The following is a 20906-nucleotide window of genomic DNA, read 5'->3' as shown; positions in this document are numbered from 1 at the left end:
ACGAGTGTAATCTGTGAAATAATGCTCACTCCTAATTCTAACAACTTGTTTTCTTAGACAATTTGAGTAGGATTGTTAGAAACACAGTGAGCAGGGAAGAAAAGATGGATTCAATTTAATTAAGTTTAAATTCATAAATTATAAATTGTATATTTACACTCAACATATCAAAAATCTAGGAAACTTCAAAGTTTTGTTTACCACCAACTGAGCCGTGACAGTTGCGTTAATGGCCGCTTGGAGAGAAATAGCGTGAAATGTAGCATAAAATGGAGAAGAGCGGAATCATTCGAAGTTCTGAGTTTTATCTTCATTTTAATTTGAAAAATTTATAACCACACATTAATAATTCAAAATCTATGTTAAAAATATTTTTTTATTATCCTTTTTTCATGAGAATATAGATTGTTCTTTTCAAATTTATATTTCCCTGAATAAAAATTATTTAATTTGAATTCATTTTTTTGAATAGCACTTTTGAATAACATATATGTTACATACGTATACGTTAAAGTGTATAATTCAGTTATTTGATGGAATAACTAAGTATTTCATGAAGAACTAGACAAGTAAGTTAGTGTTTTCACTACAGCGCGAGAACGCGAGAATCTCACATATTTTTTTCTTTTCTCGCATTAAAAAATGATTACCGCGAGAAATTCGCGCATTCTATAAATCAATTTCAAAATTCGCGAATTTCTCGCATTTCGGAAAAAGCTTCGAATTACGCTTTTTAGAATAAAATCCGTTTCACTTTTCTTACTGGGTCTTTCATTATTTTCAACATCTGCCCCATTATCTAGCTTCCCTATTTACCAGTATTGTTCAGAACCTTTTCGAACAACAGAAACACAACCACGGAACCCCTTTCAAAATACATTTCTCTGCAACCACGCGTTTACCGTAGGTAAGGTTTCTTCATGTAAGACGTTCAAATTTTTTATGCACTTATGCAAGATGGACAAATACCTTGTAAAGGCAAAATCATCTATGATGATGCATCAAAAATATTCAATACTTTAAAAAGTAGAAGACGTTAAAAATGTATTATAATTAAAGAAATGATTTTTTTTTTCAAGAGTTTTTGTGTTTTTTTAGAAATCTCACCTAACTTTTTGAAATCTCACCCTGTTTTAGAGAAAGGGTGAGAAATTCTCACCCATTTTTTTTCTATGATGAAAACACTGTTATAATATAATATATGAAAAATTTCATACTTTACCTAGTTATTCAATGAAATAACTAATGATAGAACATTAAAGTGAAAAATAAAAAATTTCATAGTTATTTTATAAATCAATTGATCATAAGTAGCTAAAATCTCTCGAAAATACATTTTATCCCTATTGCAGATGATTAATTGATAAATGATAAGCATAAGCAGCAAAAGTTAACATAAATACACAGTCAAAATTCTTCGTTAAAAAACAACGGAATGTAGCATATGCACACACGTCATTGCCAAGCAGCTATAAGCGATTCCAAACTGACTAAAAGCAGCGTGTAAGCGAATTAACGATCAAGTAATCGTTATTCGATAGAATACCTAATTAAATCGTGGAATTCATTAATTATATACACTAACTATAACTTTAACTGAAAAACGTATTTATTCTATGAAATAACGGATATCTCACTTTAACCATAACATACGTATTATAATGCAAACTTTTATTAAAATTTACACTAAATTAAGTAAAATTTAATTTACAATAGTTCATGAATTACATTATGAATGTAATAAATTTTAAACATTTACAAATGCTTTAACTTCTAGAAAATTTGAAACTTTTTTGAAATATTATTTTTTTTTTGATCATTGAGTATGCGTCGTATTATATTTGCAGAAGGCAATGATTATACTTTGATAGTTTAAAAATTAAATGAACACTTTAAAAACTTATAAAATTCTTAATTGCGAACGAGGCATTTTTTTTTAAATATGATTATTTTTGCCTTTAGTTAATTTTAAGATATTTTAATTACATTTATGCATTCATGCTCAAGTACAGAGGAAAAAAATTTAAAAAACAAAAATATCTTAGTTTTTTTTTGGATATTGTATTGTATGAAATATTTTTTAATGATGAAAAAAAACCCTTAATGATTTAGTTCTGTTAAAAGAATTTAATGCGCAATTTGTTGCACTTTTTAAATTTAAATTAATAAATTTTTAAAAATAAATGCTTCTTTATCCATAGAAAAATAGGACTGTGATCAATTATAATTATTTCTGAAAAAAATGTTCTTTCCAAACTTCTTAAATAATCAATCAATGTTAGCAATTATTTTCGACATTTGTTTTCTAAGCAAAACTGAATAGAAAAACAGAAGCTTTATTACGAGAGAGTGAAGTAATTAGATAATGCTTTCACTGCATTAAGAGCTGTCATTTTTAATGAAGCAGTTGCATTTGGTCTTAATTTATTAGATTCTTTTATTAATATCTAGATATTTTTTTTATGCTGGTAGTGCGTTCAGCGCCTGTCATTTGCGCGATTTTAATAACAGGATATTTATTCCTAACATTTTAATTTAGGAAAAGCATAAATCTAAATAAATCAAAATTTTTGCTGCGAAGTATATTATACTATTACGGAAGATTTCAAATAAAAACTGTATATTTAAAAATAATTTTTTTTTGGTCCGGTACATTCCTATAATCTTCGATAATAATAAACAATAATAAGTAATAAAACCCAACGCTAACATAATAACAATTAATTCTGTTAGCAGTGGGATGGTTTAAGGGTTAGGGTGCTTATCTTATACAATATTAAAATTTTCACTCTTAAATTACGGTAAAATAACTGCAGCAGTCTCACCATCCAATTAATCATGAAGTTCACGGTAAGAAGCACCTTTTGCCTTTACGGTTTTGAAACCCTTTATAACTAAATTGGTTATAAAACAAGGTTTTAAAACCTTGAAAACAAAATAATATAGTTTTTTTAAAATTTAAAGCTAGCGTAGTTTCAAAATAATAAAGAAAAAATAATTAATTCGATTTGTTCATCAGGAGCCGCAATGGCTCAGGGGATAGAGCGTTCGCCTTTCAATGAAGTGAGCCGAGTTCGAATCCCAGGATGACTGGTTGATACGAATTCCGCATCATGCTTGCACCGACTACAGTGCTGACGTGAAATATCCTCAGTAGTAGACTGATGACTGTTGAGTCCCCTTGTCGTCAGGCTAACCGTGGGAGATTTTCGTAGTCTTCATCTCCATGTAACGCATATGCTGGTTAGTTTCATCAAAAAGTCTTCCAAGAAGGCAAAATTTCTCCTAATACTTGATCTAGGAGTTCCCTTATTCGAAATTACTTGGAAGTCGTACACACAAAACTTGGGTCGGCCCTTCATCAACGGTTATAAAATAAAATAAAATTTGTTCTGAATCATATTCGGCGAGATATCAATTTTTACAGTGTCCTGATGTAACGCACTGCTGTATTTGACTGAAAACAATAAGAGTATAATATTCGTATGTTTACTGATGATCTTCGCACAAAAATTAGCAACGTCGGCTTTCTTAAGGGAATAAGTGAAGCCAAAATTTATTATTTTTTAAACTATAAGATGCTATAACTTTAACAAAAATCACTGTAAAGAGTTTAATTTTTTTAAACTTTAGTAACTTACTTGTTGTCTGAGGCTCCAATTTGAAAACTAGACGCCACCTGAATACCCATCACTGTCAGGACAAGAACTGCCCACATTTGGACCCCTGCGAGTAAAAAAAAAAAGAATAAATGTTTAGAAATGATTAGAGAACACATGATATTTGCAAAACTTGCAACTGATCAATAAAATGCAAACATCTACTAGATTGAAATAGAAAAAATGCAAAAAGAAGTGCAAATAAAGCATTAAAAAGCCTGAATTGAGCATAAATAAAGCTCAAATAAATGCACAGAAATAAACATACTATAGTTTCGGTTCTATAAAGAAGAACCTTCCTCGGTGCCTGAATGTTCAGTTCTTCCTAAAAGAAGCAAAATTATAATATACTAATTTCTCTAAATTTATTCACGTTGTTTTACTTTATTTAGGCACAGCACAAAAATATATCCTATTCTCAATTGAAATAGAAATACTATTACCGCTAAATATTTTGTTCCACGAAATTATATGATTTTTAACTCAGAATTAATAAAATAAATGGATGTTTTAGAACTAAGAATATATTTGTTTGTACTTCTAAGAAAAATGAATGTAAAATAACATGTTATGACAATGGCAAGATATGTAAAAAATACAATTGAGTTTCATAAGAATTGACCCTTACCTCCAAATTGGGTTACATCGAAAAAAATTTACATCAATTAAAAAGCGAAAATGTGAATATTCAGCCGTCTTATGAATCCATACTGAAGAATTCTTTACGAGCTATTGTTTCTAAATCTTTAGCTTTAGTCATGAAATTTCTAACAAAAACAGTCTTCGGCTTTCCTTTTTCACCTTACAATTCTTAAATTTCATTAAAAAATTTATAAAGAGAAAAGTATTAAGCAGAAAAATTCATAATTGAATACATTTATCACATAATTGCACTTTTTTTTTAACATTTTTTACCTATTTGTATAAAAATTGAATTAAATTTAACGTTGAAGTTATGAAGCTTAATGGTAAATTGATTTTTTAGTTCAATTTTAATTGATTTAAATCCTAATTGGTTACTTTGTTTTTGAAATATTTTTAAAAATATTTACAAGAAAATAAACTGAATATTTTTAGAATATATTTAAGGAAGAACTGTTAACTAAAGTTCGCGTCTTCTATTATTCATGAGAACGTTTGATTAAGCTTTATTGAGAAAATGTATAACTTCTTATGAAGTTTTAAAGTCAATTCTTTTCAAAGAAAAGAGTTTATTTTATTTGAAAAATTTCATTTAGCTTATGAGTAAATGATAATAAACAACTATGTTCTTAGAAATCGTTCTCTAATATCACTAAAATTTGCTGTTATCACAAAACTCTACTAATTAATGATTTGAGCCGCGATGGCTCAGAGAATAGAGCTTTCGCCTTATATTGAGGTGAACTGGGTTCGAATCCCAGCGATGGCTGGTCGATACGAATTCGCATCCGGCTTGCACTGACTACATTGCTGACGTGAAATATCCTCAGTGGTAGACGGATCATGGGTTAGAGTCCCTCTGCAGTCAGCCTAACCGTGGGAGGTTCTCGTGGTCTTCCTCTCCATATAACGCAAATGCGGGTTAGTTCCATAAAAAAGTTCTCCACGAAGGCAAATTTCTGTCAATACTTGTTCCAATTGTTCCCTTGTCTTCTGGATCGGGAACAAAATTACAAAGGCTACGGAGTTGAACATTAGTAGTCGTAAACTCAAAAATTGGGTCGGCAGTTCAACGGCGGTTATAAAATATAATTAATGTTTTAAATTAATGGTTTTTAAACTGTCTTACTCAACAATATTCATTTGAAAGACATTTTTATTCAAATGGAGCAAGCCAAGCGTAAACAAATATATTGAAAAATTAATAAGGTTCATAATATGTTTTACAATGAAAATAATTTTAAAATGAAAACCAATACATATGAACTTATCTTTTTCATTTATTAAATAGACAGAGAAGCACGAAAATGCATGGATTTTTAACCATTTAATAACTTTTTACTTAATGTATGAGTAATGATGAAAAGTGAATGGAGTATAAATTGTTTCAAAAACGTTCATATATATTTCCATAAAAGATGATGGAAAGAGATTAAAAGCTCAACCAAGAAAGGCAAATCCTTTCTTTAAAATTCTTTAACTAAAACCACAAGAATAATTTACTGGAAAGATTACGCACATTATTTGGTAATATTCTTGAAAGTTATTTGAGAGTTAATAACCTTAAAAGTCTTGGTAAATATTTTTTTGAAATGTTGATGCAACGTATTATCAGCTTACCTTAGAATGCATTAATGTGATACTTTAATTTTAATGATGATTTAATACTCCAGAAAGCTGTTCATATTTCTCCCTATGCGTGAGTTTAAGTTAATGATAGAAAATGCCAGAAAAGGAGAAACGTATTATAAATATATTTCATTAAAACTGCAATAAAGAGATAAAGAGGTTTTGAAGTACAGGAGTTAATTTTTAAAATGAATTATTTCAAGCTGAAAGACTTATTTTTTAATTAAAATTTTAACGTCTCATCTGCGTTTTGTATTCCTATTTAAGTTGTTTCAAATGAACAGCTAAGAAAATAAATTTCATATTTAAAAACAAAATTAAGTTTGTATATGTGAAATATATGTACAGAGCGAAAAAAAAGAGACCACCCTGAATAACTCTTGATCGGATCTTCATGTTCTAGAACACAATCTCAATGTTTCAAGAGGTTGATCTCAAATATGCTAATTAATTAGCGCAGACAATATTTTAAGTTACGAAATCAAACTGAAAAATGTACTTTCTCTGTATAAACATACCTTTTTTTAGACTGATTCCGTTTTCTGACCTCTAAAATATAAGGAGCGGCAGCAATCTGGTCAATGTGGTCTAAATTGTTTGGTCAAGAGAGCGATCCAAAGTTTGGACCTATTTTTTACGTATTTCGCCATGTCTCGAGAACTTCTTAAGTGAATTGAAAACTTTTTGCATACAATTATAAAATTCATTTATCCGAGAATAATTCCATTCAAAAAATAACTTTTAGTAAATAATTAATAATTTTTATCATTTAATGTAATAATAGTAAAAACAAAATTTGTATTTTAAAGCATACAATTTTTACTTCATTTTAAAGAATCCCATTTTACGTGTAAAGTACAAAATTTGAGTGAGATCGGTCGATTAGTTTCTGATAATTTGAATTTTAAATTGAAAAAGGAATATTTATTGGGGTGGACTGTTTATTTTTTGTGTGCACTGTACGTTTAGAATAAAATAAAATTAGGTAACCCAAAATAAATGAAAAGTATCCCCTCTATGTAATGAGAGCGAAATGAAAATCGGAATATCTGAATAACTTCTTATCTAATCATCGGATTTTCAAGAAATGGTACTTAAGCGTGCTAATTAATTGATGCAGTTTTAATTTAAATTTATAATAAAAAGTATAAAAACGCGCTTTTTCTAAATAAAATTGAACTATTATTTCAAGATATCTGGGTCAGCTGCAACCTGGGAATTTGGTAGTCAAAACTGTTTAATTAAAAATACGGACGAAAGTTTGGGTCACTTTTTGTTAATTTCATTTTTTCCGTATTTCAATTTATCTCTGAAAATATTTTAAGTCAAACGAAAAAAGTTTTGTACGCAATTGTGCGATTCACTTATCTCCATTGAAAAAATAATTTAAAAAATTCTTTTTCATTTTTTATTCTTTAATTTAATAATGGTTAAACATGTTTTGATATGGAAAACAAATATTGTTTCATTTTAAACTATGTAACTTTAAATGACGAAAACTGAAATTTGAACAAAATTGGTCTGATTGTTCCTGATGCAAGAAAATTTAAAAATATGACTTCTCTTTTGAAATTTCATTACTCAAAAACTGCTAACTAATGTCACTCAGGTTTAATTCAGTCTGTTGCTAATTCTGCCAAGAAAGTTTGCATTATTTCTAATTTCAATGGTGCAAAAAGTTACAATTTCGAAAATATGATCACAATACCTTAGTCAGGAGATGGGTAATTTTAAATTCTCTTTTTGCTTATTTACCGTATTTAAACTTTCAGAAGGATATGTCATGATGTGTCATTGCGGCGGGTACTATATAAAGCTTCCTAACTCTCCCTGGATTGAGGTGCACAATTGTAGTATTTAAAGTATCCTACTACTACCTTAAGGGATCTTGGTTTGAATTCGGCCGACAGCCAATGGAAATTTCTCTCACACATTTCTCTTTGCTTTTGAGACTATACATTTTTGCTCGATTTTGAGAAACAAATTTTTAAAGTGCATTTTTAAATAAGTAGATGAAAAAATCAAGATGTTTCACCAAACAACTTTATAATTCACCAAAAAGTTACACCAAATCTCATCTAATATTTAGCTAGATTTATTATATATATATATGTAACATAAAAAGCTTTTATTAATCTTTTTATGTTAGTTTCTTTGCTATAAAACAACTCCTACTTTATTCCTAATTAATTATTCTAAACGAAATACTTTCTCACACTTTTAAAAACCACATCCTGTTCTTAAATCTATTTTTGGCTGAAGTATGCATTTAATTAAGAGCAGGACATTTTTCCCTTTGCTCTTGTGTAGGAAACGTTCGATCTATTTCATAAACCAATAGCAACTACTAAGAGTTCCCTCTTTCTCTAAATTAAGACATTTTACGGATTTTACTGTGCAAGATTTTCCCTAACATATAACCAAGGAGCGCAACTTTTCATGTGCACTTTTACTCATTCTCATGACTCCTAGTGCACTTTAGCATCCAAATAGAGTCTCGGCGCTGCCATCTAATGTGGCAGAAACTAGACGTCCAAATTAACATGACCAACGGTATCTCACCCATTGTGGTGGTCCTGAAAGAGTGGATACCACCTCTGGAGAATGCACTAGATCTGCTCATCGGCAAGACTGATTGTGCAGCTCATTAGAAATAATAAATAATAAATAAATATATATATATATATATATATATATATAGGGCAGTTTAATATCTTTGGCTCATGTTTATAAAGAAAGACTAATTAAACAGTTAAACCCTAAGCAGAGGTCAGAGAAAGTGGTAAAAAATTACAAAATCAAAAACAGGTTAGTACTTTGAGGAGAGAAAATTGTAACTATAAAACTAACCATTTGGGAATTGTAACTATAAATATTCCACACGATATTCATGATATGCAAAAACAATATAAAAATTTAATTCCTTTACTTCACAATAGTTGCTTTTGCACTGTAATTATGTTCATTCTATCAGAATAATATAATGTCTGTTTCAAGCAATCAGCTTTAACAGAATACCAATATAATAGAAATCACAAAACTTATTAGCCAGCGCTAAAATTAACTGTTATCTCTCTCCTGCTAATAATGAATTTCTTTTACTATACTATATTATCTAGCAGATATGTGGCTCTTGGGAATTGATGTGGACAAATTTATTGACGTGGTCTTCAGACACAAAAGATTAAACACCCATAGGCAAGCACATCATGACTTATCTATTTAGCTTTGTTTCTTAATACGTATTTTATCCTTATCTTTACTACTTTTAAATGCGATGATTTAAAATATGTTAGTCCAATTTACTTGGAATTTTGTAAAAGCATTTTCAACATATCTGTCTAAGGACTTGTCAACTGATCAAACTTTTATTTAATATTTTGCAGCGAAATTTTTTAGAAAAAAGATAATTGTATTTTTAACCGTTTTTACTAAATGCGTTGAGAAACCAACAGTAAATTATTTAAACAAATTGTATGTTTAATGCATTGTCTTATATTATGATGATTTATATAAACACTATTGAGTGGACAAAATTAAAAAAAAGTAAATTGGAACGATTTAGGAGCTTTTTTTTAAAAAATAATTTTGAGGAATTTTGGCTATTCATTCACGATTTGATTTTTTTCAAAGTTTTCGAATTTTACTAGCATCTTCTATGCACAGTAGAAAGTTAAACAAATTTTTTTAAAAAATCTAAAATAATCCTTTTGCAATTTCGTCTCCAAAGGCATTTGGGAACCTTAATGGTTCAAAGAGACATTATAGGTTAAAAAAGTCGATTCAAATAGTCATTTTGTTAAAGCTCAAAATTTGTGATTAAAAGACATGTTATGATTAGCAGTGTATAAAGAATTTTCAACAAAAGATAGGGTATACTTTTTGCTATGTAGACTAAAAGAAGAAACAACGCAGATATGTGGACTAAAAGAAGAAACAACGCACAAACAAAAATGCATAAATGGACATACTATTGTTTCAGTTCTATAAGCAAGAACCTTCCTCTGTTTAAATGTTTATAGAACTGCAACAATAGTATGTCCATTTATTTGTTTTTATTTGTGATTTATTCGCGTTGTTTTATCCTTTAGTCTACATAGCACAAAGTATACCCTATCTTTTGTTGTATATTCTGGTGTAAACGGGTCTTTTGGGGAAAGTTTATTTTGTCTTATCTGATGAAGCTCTTGCTTAGAGAACTAAAGCAATAGTTTGTCTATTTGCATACTTTTATTAGTGTTTTATTTACTTTGTTTTTTTATTTAGTTTGATAAGAATTTGTTTATTGCCACGTCATTGTATCAAAATTTTGTTTTTGTTCTGTGAACAGCTCTATGCCATTTTTAAAATTTTTAAACTTTCTAATTGTATTAAAATGCTACTTAAACCCTTTTCACTTTAAGCTCTTAATTAGCAATTTCAAGTTGCATTTTATTCTTGCGAAAAATCCTCACTGAAATTAAGCAACAGTCTTATAAAACTGAATCTATACCACTGAAGAAAACACTGTTTTTTTCCCCCTTAAAATATATTTTAGGTTTCTTTCTTATTCACAAAGGTTTATTGAAATTTTTCTCCGATATATCGGTAACGGATAGATTCTTCCTCTCCAAAAAAATATTGACTCAATTTAGCAGTTCCCCATTGATCCCAGTTTTGAAACTTCCACGTTTTGGATTTATTTTTGCTATTTGTCTTAATCTCGAATGAAGACTTCATCTGCTGATTCTCTATCAGCAATAAAAATCTCACGATAAAGATCCTCACGTGTGAGAGACATGGGATGAACACTAGTGATGATTTCATTACTTTTACGACTGCCTCGTCCAGAAGAATACCATCATTTCTCTGGGCCATCCCTTGTAAACGGATTTTATTGTCTGCGAAAAAGGAAAAGCATTCCCTTTTTGGCGCCTACGGAATAATCCACCCTAGGTCACATTCTCACGTATGTATTCTGGATAAGTAAGACACCAGAAATTCAATGAAAAATGTGTATTCCAAATCCGTTCAGACTGTTAGAGTTTTCATTTTCAAGAGCAGTCTGTCCATCCGATTAAACATAAAGTTAATGGTTAGGAACATTTCTTTACCTTTATGGTTTTGAAGCCGTTTACAACTGGCATAGTTATAAAATCGTGAATGCAAAACTGTACGGCTTTGTAACCATTAACAACTGGCATAGTTTCTAAACAGTAAATATCGAACTCAACCGGTCATTGAAGCTCTCTGGGTACTGCGCAATTTTTACCATTATTAAAGATGACCCTAAACTATTAGGAATGATAGTTACATATCCTAATAGTTTAGGGTCATCCATTGAGGAGTGCAGGGCATTAGAAACTCTTCATGTACTGAAGGAATAGAAAGAAATATTGTGGTTTCAACGATAGGATTAAAACCTCTGTTCAACCGGTATTGAGATTAACCGATTAGCAGTCTCAGTTACAGTATGTTTCCAGCTGAGGGGGAAAATGGCTTGTATGACAGTATGATTCTCTGATTTTCGCGAATATCTGTTAGAATTTTCATTCTAAAATTATGGTAAAATAAGTTGCAGAAGGTTGCTCATCCAATTATTCAGTAAGTTTACAGTAAGTCAGTTTTTATGCTTACGGGTTTGATACCGTTTACAACAAGTATTGTTAAAAAACCTGTGATTACAAAACTATACTTTTTTTACCATTTACAACTAGCATGAGTTCAAAATCGTAAAAAAGAAGTTTAATTGGACATAGGAGATAGTTCTTCAATTTATGCATGAAATAGAGTATCATATTCTAACAGTCCAGGATTACAAATTGGGGTGTGCAGGATGCTGGAAGCTCTTTATGTGTTCATAAGATTATAGGAAATATTATGGCGTCAACGCTGGGATTCGAACCTCGCTCTGTCGGTCATGAAATTGACAGATTGACACTCTCGGTTATAATATATACCCACCAACAGGGAACTAAGTGGCTTCATTATGTGGGTCTAGTTGGTGCTATAAGATTCTGGTTGTTAAACCATATTAAACATATGTTACAATACCATATGAAAACAATCATTAAACGTTTTTTTCCCACACTTGACAGATTGAATATCATCTTTTGTTATGGTTATTTAGCTGCTTTGGTTGCATGTGGTAAAATAACGGTTTAGTAAATTGTTATTTAACCATTTTTACCGAGAAATTTCTAACAGCGCAATATTTGAATTTATCGGGACTTAATTTGGCACTTTTAGGCATTACAGTTATTACAAAATGCAGGACTATATCATTTCATCCTATTTTTCAACTTCCGTGCCATAGGAGAATGAAGAGGGTAGAGCTGAGTTTAGATTTTAAAGTTTTGGTTTAGATCCAAAATGGGGCAGCTTAAAGTTTTCCCTCTCATTCGAAGAGAGCTTTAATCACTATCTTGAATTTACCCTTTGACCTATTTTTTATACTTTTTTCCTTATTTCGTTCAATATAAGTGAAAAATATTATCGTTATCATTTTAATAATTCATGGTTGTAAAATACAGCATGAAGCACCTGAGTCTTTTTCTGCTCTAAATGTAAAAAAAAAATTCAAACTTCCAAATAATAACTTTTCAAATTTGCACTTTTTTAGATCTAAGAGAAACAGTTATTCATGCCTGAAGTTTACAAAATCAATTATTGTTAATTTGTGAGTGTGAAAAAAATATTCAAACTACTTTTTTTGGATTTTATATTTCAGAACAAATATAATTCCGATATTCTAACAGAATTTTTTTCTAATAACTATATGACTGTTTCCATAATTAAAAAATACTAAAATATTTCTTTTCGCGTGTAATAGCGTCTGAAAAATATGTATGTATAAAGGACACTGGTGTCCCATCTGGGTTAAAGGGTTGATAAAAGGATTGGGATGTCAAAGAGGAAAAATTTGAGTCAAGAGAGGTATTATTTCCTACGAAGAGTAGAGAGAGCATCATTTATACGGTCAGGACCGAGGCCCATCCGATGGATCGAAAATCGGAATAATTGTACAACTTTAAAAAAACGGCTATGATACTGTTTTCGGTAACTTCTTTTAAATCTTAAGCCTGATAATTATAGTGCTAGTACATATTTTGAAATATTGCAAACTTGTGTTTACATGGAACAAGTGTGTACAGAAAAGGGGTACATCTTTCTAAGGACACCAAAGGACAAAAGAACGATTTTTCCATCCGATCTGGAAAATAAATATGGATTTTGGTGAATGAAAAAAAATTATGCGCGCATCTCGATGGATCTAGTTAATTAAACGATTTGGTTAATACACGAATTCGGTTTACAGAACGATCAGTTCAGTTAATTGAATAAATGTGTTCCACTTTTTTTCTTAAAATATATATCGCTAACGTCGCTAAGATTTTTCTGTAAATTTTTATTGTCTTTGGCGTTTAATATAAAAACATACGTTTAGTTTTTGCTTGTAAACATAAATTTTTAAGTAATTCTAAAATGTTGTTCGTAAATAAGAAATTAACATTAAGAACATGCACTTTAACGTCAAAATGTCACTTCAGTTTATTTTTTTTCCATCTAATGAAAATCACATAATTTATAAAAGGATAGAAATAACTCTTAAAGACATAACTCGGGTAAGAAAAATTGTTTTAGAAAACTTTACGAACGTGTTTTAAGTAATTCTTTTTTTTGCATTGGACAGTAAAAGGCAAAATGAAAATAATTTTTCTGTCAAGATTAGATGGCATCATTTCAAGTTTATCTTTACTTTTTTTTCGTCTTATTAACTAAATACGGAGCAAGTCACGATCTCATACCTTTTTAAATGGTATGGCATAGATTATATTAAACGAAAGTGACACTTATGGTTTATTTCAAGAAATCTTACGAGAGAGAGAGAGAAAGATTCTACCAACTGTTTAGTATAAAATTAAAATGGACATGTTAAGGGGGATATTGTTTTTTTATTTTATGGCGAACTTTTTGTTATCAGAATAGTTTAGAATTTACTTTAGAATAGTTTTCTGGATGAATGTTTGGATTATTTTGAGCGCAAAAGTGATATAAAACATTTAAACGCAATTTTAAGACAACTTTTGAATACTTTATTATTTAATTTATTTTTCTTGATGTAATCCATAATACAATAAAAAATGTAAAAAAAGATATTATACACAGACAGTATTAAAAAAAAAACTTTTTGACATTTTTATAAGTAAAAATTGTTTACAGTAGAAATGCATATTAGATCGTAAAATTGGAATTTTTTAAAATATATTTTTAAGCCTATTTAATGACCTCAAAATTTACCTCCCTCCTCATTTATAGGTTCTATGTTGATCTCCTATGGTAGGGTCTAGTTCAGGGTTTATGTTATTAGTTAGGTTTTTCAAAATATAAAACAAGTTATTTTTTTTATTCCCCCCCTGGACATGCATTTTCGAAGTTACGTCGATTTTAAACAATTTTCAAGCAATCTTCATCGGGCTATTACTGGCTCACTTGTGAATCTAATTGGGTTCCTATTAATTTTCTTGAAATTGTACCCTCATCTCAGAAGTGTCGTGTTTGATTTTAACGAATGCTTGCTTTAAAAATATTTCCCGCGTGCATTTTTAAATTTGTGATCCAATGTGATCCATTTAGTGATTCGATATTTGACCGTTTCCTTAGATTTTAGATTACCTGCATGTCCTACCGTGTATCGGTAAAGTTGCTTGAGGTTCCCACCTTTAATTGGATACTTGCTATCGACGTCACACGTGGGTCAGTCAATCAGGTTCGACACACACGCGTGACGTCACATGCAGGTATCCAATTAAATCAGATCCGAAAATTGATTCAGCGTGATAATAAACCCAAATCCTTAAAATTGCAACGTTAATGTACTATGCACAACTACCTGATTAAGCACAATCATGTGAATAGTTGCAAATTAAGCGCAATCGTGTGAATGCTTCAATAAGGGCAATAAATAAATGAAGCAATAAGTTAATCAATATTTATGATAAATTCTTAAGTACTAAATGTCCGATGAAAAATATTTAAATTTATCCAAATTGTAAGTGGAATTCATCTTAAAGCAAGTTTTTAAAGGCATCTAAATTGAGAATTAATGTGTCAAGTAAAGATGTTTAGAATTGTGCAAAGTAGCAGGCGTCAACATAACTAAAATGTGTATTGAGTATTCTCCAAAATAGGTTCTAAGCAGTATTCAGATTGGGTGTTACGATATCCAAATTTCATGTTGAACACTGCCTAAAATTGATTCCCATTCACTGGATCCAAAATGAGTCGCGAGATACCCAAAATAGGTACATAATGATAACACAAACAGACTTAGGTCATTATCCAATTTAGTATGAACCCAATTTGGGAAACCTCATACCTAACAGTCTTTCAATCTAAATTGTTTTTTTCCCCTACCCAATTTAAGTTTTTTCCCCAAATGGGTGCACAGTAATATTCAAGACAAGCATGGATCATGACCCAATTTAATATGAACAAAAAGTGGTAACCTCCTGCCTAAGAATCCCTCAACCCAAATTGGTAACCTCATACCTAAGAATCATACCATCCAAATTAGGTCTTTTTTCTTTTTTTTTCTCATTGATTTTTTTTTAGTGCAAATATTATAATATTACAAGCATACTATTTACTTTACTTTTTAAAAGTATAACTTTATATCTGAGGATTTTATTTCTAGTTAGCTGGTAAAAAATAATGCTTAATGAAGTACATTTGATTATAAATAATACGAATTTAGTAATCATTAAATTTTACTTTAATTTTAAGATTTTAATTTAAACATATAACATTAAAAAGATTAAATATTTCATAAGGAACGTGATTTAATTGATAAGCGGAAGAAAATTTTTTCTTTTTTCTGAAATAGTTTTGTTACTTATAATACCTTGATTTATATAAATATTACAAACATCAATTATCCTTAGCCCTCAAAAGATAAATTAATATCTTAAAATAATATTACTAATTTAATCATAAGAAATCATCTTTAATAAAATAAACTTGTATGTAGTACACGCTATGCTTTAGATACAGTTTAATATTTTTATCAATAAATATAACGCAAGCATTTTTTATGAAATAATTTACCATGAATGGATTATACATTAAGTACCCATGTATGGAACTAGTTGCTATTTATCAGTGATAAATATTCTTGACATTTACGTAATCCAGAAAGGATAAGTTACACAAAAAATGGGACATTTTTATGTTTTCAACCGAAAAGACATTAATTCTGAATCGGAGATAAGTTAGGAGATGTTTTTCATTATTTTATAGTTGCTTAGCTCTTTTTCATGCAATTCACATGAAGTACTCAGACTTCGTTCGCAAAGAGTCTTATGCAAAAAACTAAAGGCTCTTTGCGAGAGAAAAACTAAAAAACGATCCATGATAAGAGAACTTGTTAGATCAACAGAAAGTGATTGATTAGTTAAGGCAGTTTATTTTATCAAAACAACTTAATTAAAAAGAATGAATGCATTAATTGATATCAAAACATTACGGTTCGGGGATGAATAGTTTCAAAAGATTAACTGAAGTTTCAAAGACATTAAGTTATTATTAAATTAACTTCGTGGAATTTTTATAATTATCATTCCTACAGAAGTACACTGGTGGACAAAATTAAGAGATGGAAGACATTTTCCCAAATATCTCAAAAAATACTGAATGTAAATAAATGAAATTTGGTATGGATATAGCTTATGTATATAGCTTATATAGCTTAATATATAGCTTAAGTATGCAAAACAAAAATCAAAGTGCCATTCACTGGCAAGACCTATTGCCAATAAATCCAATGTAGTCTGAACTTAAGGATAAAAGATGACAATAAAAGTGAGGCTTGTACAGTGTGTGTTGCCTCTAGTATGGTGTATGGTCACCCCTGACAGACAGACAGCATGCACAACGAGTATGCATGCTGTTAATAAGGGAGTTAAGGAGGACTTGTGGAAGACCCTCTCATTCTTCCACCAAAGCAATTTTTAACTCCAGAATGGTTCTGGGGGGAGGTTGGCGCATCGCAATAGCTCTCCCAAGAGCATCCCAAGCATGTTCAACAGGATTCAGGTCAGAGGATTTGGCTGGCCAATCCATTCGTTCAATATCCTCGCTTTCCAGATACTCATCAACTATGAAAGCCCTATGTGGTTGCGCATTGTCGTCCATAAAAATGAACTCAGGGCCTACAGCGCAAAAGACGCACACGCTCTAGGACCTCCTGCCTGTATCTCTGGGCATTCACGGAACCATTGTCAAACACATGGAGCGGTGTGCGGGTATCTTGCATGTGCGAATGAATGTGCGTAAATGCATTCCATCTCTTAATTTTGTCCACCAGTGTAGGTAAAACAATTAATGAGTTGTATTAAAGTGAATTGTTTGACATATTTGTATTGAGTTGCCAAAACTATTATCTTATCATCTGAGCCGGCGTTCATAAATCTAAAAATGTTATAATTTATTCATGTAAAAATAACAAACAAATTTCGAAAAAATCATTTTTCTAAAACTGAATGAGAGGAAGTTGGAAATTTTACCTCGTCCACAATATTTTTCTGACTAGTTCGCTCTTGACAACCATTTCTCTAAACATAAGGTCTTTTTTTTTAAGAATAAAAAATTATCAAAACAGTCTTTATTGACATAAATTCCAACCATTTATTTGTAACTGACGGTAAAATAGTTTATAGAAATCGATGAAAGAAATATATTGATATAGATGAAGCATATTTTGCTCAAAACAATCTCCAAAACATTTGTGTTCAAAATTTATGTGACAAAACGTTTATTTCACATAAATAATTCATTTTCAGTGTATACCCTTTTTGTTACTTTAGTTATTAGTATTGATTAGTGTCTGATTTTTATTTTTGAAATTCCTTTTTAAACTTATTTATAATATGATGTCAATTTACGTTTTTATACGTAGTTGAGTATTAATATTTGTAAAATTCCCTCTATATTTTCCTTTAATGTAATCATTTTTGAGATAAATATGCTTTGAGCAATAAATATAAATTAAATTTTAAATTTAATAGTTATAACTTTTGTTAAAATCTTCAATTTGATTAAACTTCCGAAAATATATTATAATTAATTTTAGATTGGATATTACATTTCAAGAAAATTATATAACTTAATATGAGATAAATATAATATTTTATAGCATTAAATCTATTAAATTAAGTAGAATGAGATGGGCCGGGCATGTAGTGAGAATGAGCCCAAAACGAACAGCATTGAGAGTCTCTAATGCAACCCCCTCCAATAAAAGGCCAAGAGGAAGGCCCAAAAAGAGATGGAAGGACTGTGTGGATGAGGATTTTGCCATCCTAAAAGTAAAGAACTGGAAAACAATTGCTGGGAGAAGAGCAGAATGGGAAAAGCTTCTGACGAAGGCCCAGGCTCACAAAGGGCTGTCGTGCCAATGCTGCTGATGGTAATATTTTATATAATGAATGAATGAAAAAAAATCTTAAAGAGCACTGTTTATCTTTCATAAATAGCTTTTGTTTTAGGAATATGCTATTCTTGTTTTAAATATCTAGCTCAAAATTGGGTGATTCTCCGAAAACCTAACAATGTCATGTCCATACAAAATACCACAAGATTTTCTTAAGATAGAAAAATGTTATTTTTTATACTTTTAAGACATAATTTTTTCATATATACAAAAAAAAAAATTATTTATATTTTCCTGAATTGTTTTAAAGTTCGCCTATAAATCACCCTACTGGCCTGTACAAAACTTTTTCTTAAACTTATTTCATTTACTTAAAATTTTACACTAACATATTTAATTTAAGTAGCGTTAGTATAAACTAGTATATATATATTTGAATGCATAAAATAATACTTAATGCATAAAATAATCCGTTCAATTATTTAACTCCCCAAGGTGTATTAATTGAAAGTTTGTCAAACTTATTAATGTCACTCTTTTGACGCAGAGAATTTTCTATTATTTTAGAAAAGAATAGAAAAATTTTAGTCTTTCGTCTTCAAAATTGTTCATACCCACCATTCTGTTGTATCGATTAAGTGCTTTGAGGATGTAATTCATCTAAGTTTCTTATCATAACTTGGAAATTCTAAATTGAGGTATGTAACAGATTTGGTTTTGAGATAAATCGATAATTTCTGATATGTGCTGTTTATAAATAGGATGATTTAGCAAATTAAGGTGATTTTTGTATCAAACAATTTACAAAAAGATTTATATCCTATGTAAAGAAATATATATTCAATGGCACATATATTACTAACTGGTTGTTTGCATATTAACTTAATTAGATGTTCAATATATTAAAACATAATGAAAAACGCATTAAAACGCGAAAAATATCTAAAGTGTACTGATGACTCAAAATGACAAAAAGGAAATAAATTAATGAACGCGACGAAAAACACAATTTAAGAAAGCAGAATATACTCACTAAAAAATACAAAAATTAAATGAATTAGAAAACAAATACAATTTAAGAAGCGAAATGTGGTAAGTAACAAATAAAATTACGATATACAAAGTACATAAAAAATGCAATTCGTTTGGCTTCTCTATAAATGTCGCCTATTATTTAGCTATTAACGATCGTATGGCTGCCCTCCGTCAACAATTTCTATTGAGTAGAAACGAAATACGATAGTAAAGGATTACAACTACAACATATTTTCAGGAGGTGTCATATTAAAATGCACTTCCCTTAGTTTTATTTTTTGTGAGAATGAATATATTCTTGAAATAATTCTTTATGTTTAACAATTATACATTTTATAATTCTATACAAATTCATTTCATTAACATCAAATTAACTAAAAGTAACTTGCTTGCCATTTAAAAGAATTGCATGCAATCAAAAAATATATTCTCGTAAACTGTAACTATTTTTATATTAGTAAATACCTCGCCTTTCATTCTAACCAAACATGTTTGTAGACGAAGCAGAATAAATCTTCAGTGTAAGAGTTGTATACAAGAAGGGATTCAATATAATCAGATTATATAAAGCGTTCCTTCTCTGTAAAAGGTATTTTGGGAATAGGATTAATTTCCTTGTGGCGAGTGTTGTAGTAATTAAATCGTAAGTCTTTTGGAAAAGCTTCAGATTGAAAATGAGTTGAACAACCACTATATAGTCTCTGATTGAAGTTAAGGAATGAATGCAGTATTATGCCAGAAATAGAGGAAGAAATTAAAACCTTTTATATACGGCAAACGCTATACTTTTAAATGGCAAATTTTTTATATATATTAGCGTCAATGCATGAAGAAATGGTGGCTTTTTTAGAATTCTTAGTTTTTGTATAGAATGCATAGGTATTCTATAGAATGATAAATGTTCTTTAGATAAAGCATGTAATATGAGAATTATTATATACTTTGCATATTCATTGTATAGAATGCTTCAATTTTTTTTCTCCATTCAACAGAAAACCTTAGATTTTAGGACATTCTTCTTTAATAAGCTTTTTTACCGAATTTTACAGAATTGCTAATATTTCTAGTCCATAAAAATATGTTTTGCATAAAAATAACGATATTCAGCAATACATATCTTTCTTTAGTAAGATTGTTTTATAGTATCGCATTACTTGCAAGAGTTCTTTCATTGTCAAGTAAAATACTGTGGTATATTAAAAAGGGTTTTGATTTAATTGATATATTATTGCAAAACACATAATTGATAATATTAACAATTTTTAATGATAACCAAAATGATAATAAAATTATATACAAGTATATATAAATGATTGTTACTTTTTTTAACAATACTTGGCTTAGAATTACGTGTAAGTATTCTGCCATGCAAATGAAAAAAAAGGACCTCACAGTAGATTTTGAGAAAAGTGGCTTGACAACTGTTTTCTTTCTATTGCTAATGCTGTGAACACTAAAATAGAATTTCAAAAAACAAAATTTAATTTGAAAAAAAAAATCTTTTGCAATAAAAAAGTAGCTTATTATACAGA

At 29.5% G+C, this 20906-nt stretch overlaps 1 protein-coding gene across 2 annotated transcripts in view; it reads right to left on the bottom strand.

The window, feature by feature from the left end:
• LOC107454945 (glutamate-gated chloride channel) overlaps positions 1 to 20906 on the bottom strand; it is a 116661-nt gene that overhangs the window by 36495 nt on the left and 59260 nt on the right. For both annotated transcript variants that reach the window (XM_087157196.1, XM_043040940.3), the window contains exon 2: positions 3642 to 3726. In XM_087157196.1, coding sequence (XP_087013322.1) covers positions 3642 to 3718 — 77 coding nt within the window. In that variant the 5' untranslated portion in view covers positions 3719 to 3726. The remainder of the gene's footprint in view (positions 1 to 3641; positions 3727 to 20906) is intronic.

The sequence above is a fragment of the Parasteatoda tepidariorum genome, chromosome 2, assembly GCF_982258835.1.
Source record: "Parasteatoda tepidariorum strain Cologne lab strain chromosome 2, Ptep-v5.0, whole genome shotgun sequence".
NCBI lineage: Eukaryota > Metazoa > Arthropoda > Arachnida > Araneae > Theridiidae > Parasteatoda > Parasteatoda tepidariorum.
Note: the sequence above shows the minus strand (reverse complement) of the source record. Positions and strands in the feature narration are given on the sequence as shown.